The sequence below is a fragment of the Mandrillus leucophaeus genome, unplaced genomic scaffold (assembly GCF_000951045.1).
Source record: "Mandrillus leucophaeus isolate KB7577 unplaced genomic scaffold, Mleu.le_1.0 Scaffold199, whole genome shotgun sequence".
NCBI classification, from domain to species: Eukaryota; Metazoa; Chordata; class Mammalia; order Primates; family Cercopithecidae; genus Mandrillus; species Mandrillus leucophaeus.
The window spans coordinates 1,754,162-1,757,962 of NW_012102020.1; the positions used below are offsets into that span (position 1 = coordinate 1,754,162).

General features: G+C 42.7%; 1 protein-coding gene across 2 annotated transcripts in view; it reads right to left on the reverse strand.

Annotated features, from left to right (window-relative positions):
• Positions 1-37: 37 nt before the first annotated feature.
• The window catches only part of IQCG (IQ motif containing G), a 68,009-nt gene continuing 64,245 nt past the window's right edge, over positions 38-3,801 (reverse strand). For both annotated transcript variants that reach the window (XM_011978714.1, XM_011978715.1), the window contains 3 exons: positions 3,095-3,226; positions 2,066-2,167; positions 38-336 (listed from right to left, as the gene is read on the reverse strand). In XM_011978714.1, coding sequence (XP_011834104.1) covers positions 205-336; positions 2,066-2,167; positions 3,095-3,226 — 366 coding nt within the window. In that variant the 3' untranslated portion in view covers positions 38-204. The remainder of the gene's footprint in view (positions 337-2,065; positions 2,168-3,094; positions 3,227-3,801) is intronic.

Consider the following 3,801-nt stretch of genomic DNA (forward strand, 5'->3'; position numbering starts at 1 on the left):
AATTAACAGGCCCAATGAAATTATCAGGCCTAGTGAAATCAGGCAGAGTGAAATTAACAGGCAGAGTGAAATCAGGCTTCCCTGGGAAAGTCTCAATAGGAAGCAACCTGTAGATGAGTCATCTTTGATGGTACCAGGTGTTTCTTAACTCTCAAGTCCTTCCCACCTCCAGAATACCAGAGGAAAAGACAGAAGAGAACTTGGTCACTTCTTGCCTCTCCTCTTATCCTTGCCTTTGCCTTTTCCTTTTGAATCCTTGCTATCAACTTTGTCTTTAGGCATCTTGAAACCACCAATTTCTCTCCGTATCATAGTGCCCCGCCACCAGGCCTGGAGCTGGAAGAGAAAAAGGGAGTGAGTACAACGTATTGTATGCCTGCCTGACAAGCTGCATTCTTTCCACATAAAGGGACTGTTGAATAAAGTAACTTCTGTCTGACAAACAGTCTCTCTCCAGGACATGGAAGTAGCCAGGGATGTAATCACTATAGCGATGCTCTCCTGTTGTGCAGGACCCGGAACTTAAGCTATGGACTCAAGAGTGAAGTTCTCAAGGAGTAAAAATCAAAGGAATCGGATTTGGCCTATTTTTTCTTCACCCTTAGAAATCTGACTTCCTTATACTGCTTTCCTTGAAGAAAGTCCAGGTTCCCCATACCTAACAGCTATTTGAACCAAAAAGAATGTTCGTTACCTGGGCCAAGGGCAAAAGCAAATGGCCAATAACGCACAGATAATGCCAGGTGCAGTGGCTCATGCCTGTAATCCCAGCACCTTAGGAGGCTGAGGTGGGCAGATCACTTTGAGCTCAAGGGTTCAAGACCAGCCTGGGCAACATGACAAGCCCCTATCTCTACAAAAATACAAAAAAGAAAAAAAAAATTAGCCAGGCCTGGTGGCTTGTGCCTATAGTCCCAGCTGTTTGGGAGGCTGAGGCGGGAGGATCTCTTGAGCCCGGGAAGCAGAGGTTGTAGTGAGCAGAGATTACACCACTGTACTCCAGCCTGAGTGACAAAGTGAGATCCTGTCTCAAAAGGGAAAAAAAAGCACAGATAAGTCTAGATGAGTCTTATAGGCTTGTGCATTTCATATCTTTAGTGATTGCTGAAAAGATCAGTTGTCCTAGCACTTTTTAAAAAGATTCAGATAGCTTTCTTGAATATCTTAGTTTTTAAATAACAGTTGTTCTCAATACAGTCTCCACTGCTTTAAAGTCAGACTAAACCCTAAAGACTGGAAGCAAATCCACTAGTGAAAAGAAAGCAAACATGCTCCTCAGCTCGTTCTTAACATGTCTGTTGTAAATTCAGGAATACTGACAAGTTTTATGGGGAAACGCCATTGAAACTGGATTAATTCTTGCTATTTACACATCTGACTCCTTATGGAAAACTCAACTTTGGGTTTGGATACCTGTGCAGAATGTAAATATAAACCTTTTAGTTCACCCCTAATATACAACCCAAACTACGGTTTACCCACTAGGGTCTCAGCCTGCAGAGAGAAGGGCTGTCCTCCAGACAGTTTCCATCCAGCTGATGCTGCTTTAAGTTTTTGCTTACAAGTATTTCACGTGATCTGTGACCTGCCAGTTTCATCATCACTGATACACACAAGTTCATATAAAACTAAAATCTCTCTATTTTTTTCTAACTTGCTGCTTATCCTCCCCACCTAAGCAGCTTGTATCAGAACCCAGCAGATAGTCTGGGCTGATGGATAAGCAGGATTTTAAGAAGTAGGAGATTAAAAGGAATCATTCTGTCAAGAACTGGTTTTGGTTAGACATAGTATTCTTATATTTCGTCTCTGGGCCTAGGTTTTGCTTCCACCGCTAACCACCTCTTTTTCTCCAGATGAAGAGCTGGGGGCACGTCCTTTTCTATGTTAACCGTCTCCCTGCACCATGGACTGTGTCAGCAAATTCTAGTAATAACAAAAGTCCATGCTTCTCAGATTTGCAGTTCCTTGGTATACTGAGATGCGTTTGATAATGAATGAGAAATTCTTTTGTGTTCCTCAGTGTTAGGCCAGCTATGGCGAGATACTGATTATGGTCCTTTACCTTTATGACGCTCTTTAATTCCAAGAGATCCTGTTCTATCTTATTCTTGCTCCTCTCCTTTTCTATACGATCTTCAATGATGACCTGTTCACACTCTCTTATCTGCAAAGATAGACATTCATCATTTATTACAGTACTCTCTTGACTAAGCTGTAGCCCAGCCAGCCCTGCACTTTTAATATAAAATTTCAAAATAAAACATGCTGCATCTAAAGATAAACCAAAGAAAAAAAGTAATAGATTCCTAGATTGTAAATACTCACATACTAACTTTATAATTGTTCCCAAAACTTTTTCAGTTTTAATAATTCAAATTTAAGTTCTGTCTTTCATAAAAAATGAAATACGAATTAATGTGTGATCAATGACCTCAATGTGGATTTTTTTTAAAACTTTGGGAGAATGTAGATATACAGTAGCTGTCTTTTTTGTTTTGAGACAGAGTCTCACTGTGTCACCCAGGCTGGAGCGCAGTGACGCAATCTTGGCTCACTGCAACCTCCGCCTCCCGGTTCAAGTGATTCTCCTGCCTCAGCCTCGTGAGTAGCTGGAATTAGCCGCGTGCCACCATGCATGGCTAATTTTTGTATTTTTAGTAGAGATGGGGTTTTGCCATGTTACCCAGGCTTGTCTCAAACTCCTGATCTCAAGTGATCTGCTTGCCTCGGCCTCCCAAAGTGCTGGGATTACAGGTGTGAACCACCATGCCCAGCAGTAGCTGACTTTTGAAAGAAATTTAGGAAGTTCTGCACTTATTCCATAATGAAACTATAATCACAAACTTGTTAGAAATCATCACTGACTGTCTCCAGAGGTCATAAAGTAAGAATAATCACAGTATCTGTCGCAAGGGGCTGTGCGGGTAGCACCTGGGACACAGTATGCACTATGTGAGTGTTACAGCACCATCTAAAAAGAATCCCCGTGGTTTATAAGCACACCTCTACTTTTGACTCAAAATAGCAATACCCAGCTACTGTAGCTCAGTTGCCACTTCCTCCTCAGTGAGCACCCTAATTCCTTCCTTACCGTCTTTGCCAGGTCTTGAAGGTGTGCTAAGTCACTGGCCTTTGTGGCTTTGAGAGCATTTAGTTCATTCTGTTTCATTTCTGTGTCCTTATCATATTTCTCCATCCAGAACTCTAGCCTCTCCTCAAGTCTCTATTTGGAAAGACACGAAAACATGGCATTCAGCAGACACCAAACACTGTAGACTGTATGATTCCACCTACATAAGTTTCAAGAATAAGCAAAACTTTCCATAGTGAGAGAAGTCAGAACAGTAGTTACTTATCTGGGTGGAGAGTTGGATTTCTGATTGGGAATGGGGTGTGAGGGAGACTTTGGGATGCTGTAACTGTTCTCTCTATCTTTATCCGGGTGGTAGTTACATGAATGTGTATACATAAATGCCCATCAAACTATACACTAAGTACTTACATATTTTACTTGTATGTTAGTCAATTTAAAAATAGAGGGCCAGGCGCGGTGGCTCACACCTGTAATCCCATCACGTTGGGAGGCCGAGGTGGGCGGATCACCTGAGGTCGGGAATTCAAGACCAGCCTGACCAACATGGAGAAGCCCCGTCTCTACTAAAAACACAAAATTAGCCAGGCGTGGTGGCGCATGCCTGTAATCCCAGCTATGTGGGAGGCTGAGGCAGGAGAATCACTTGAACCCAGGAGGCGGAGGTTGCAGTAATCCCAGATTGCGCCATTGCACTCCAGCCTGGG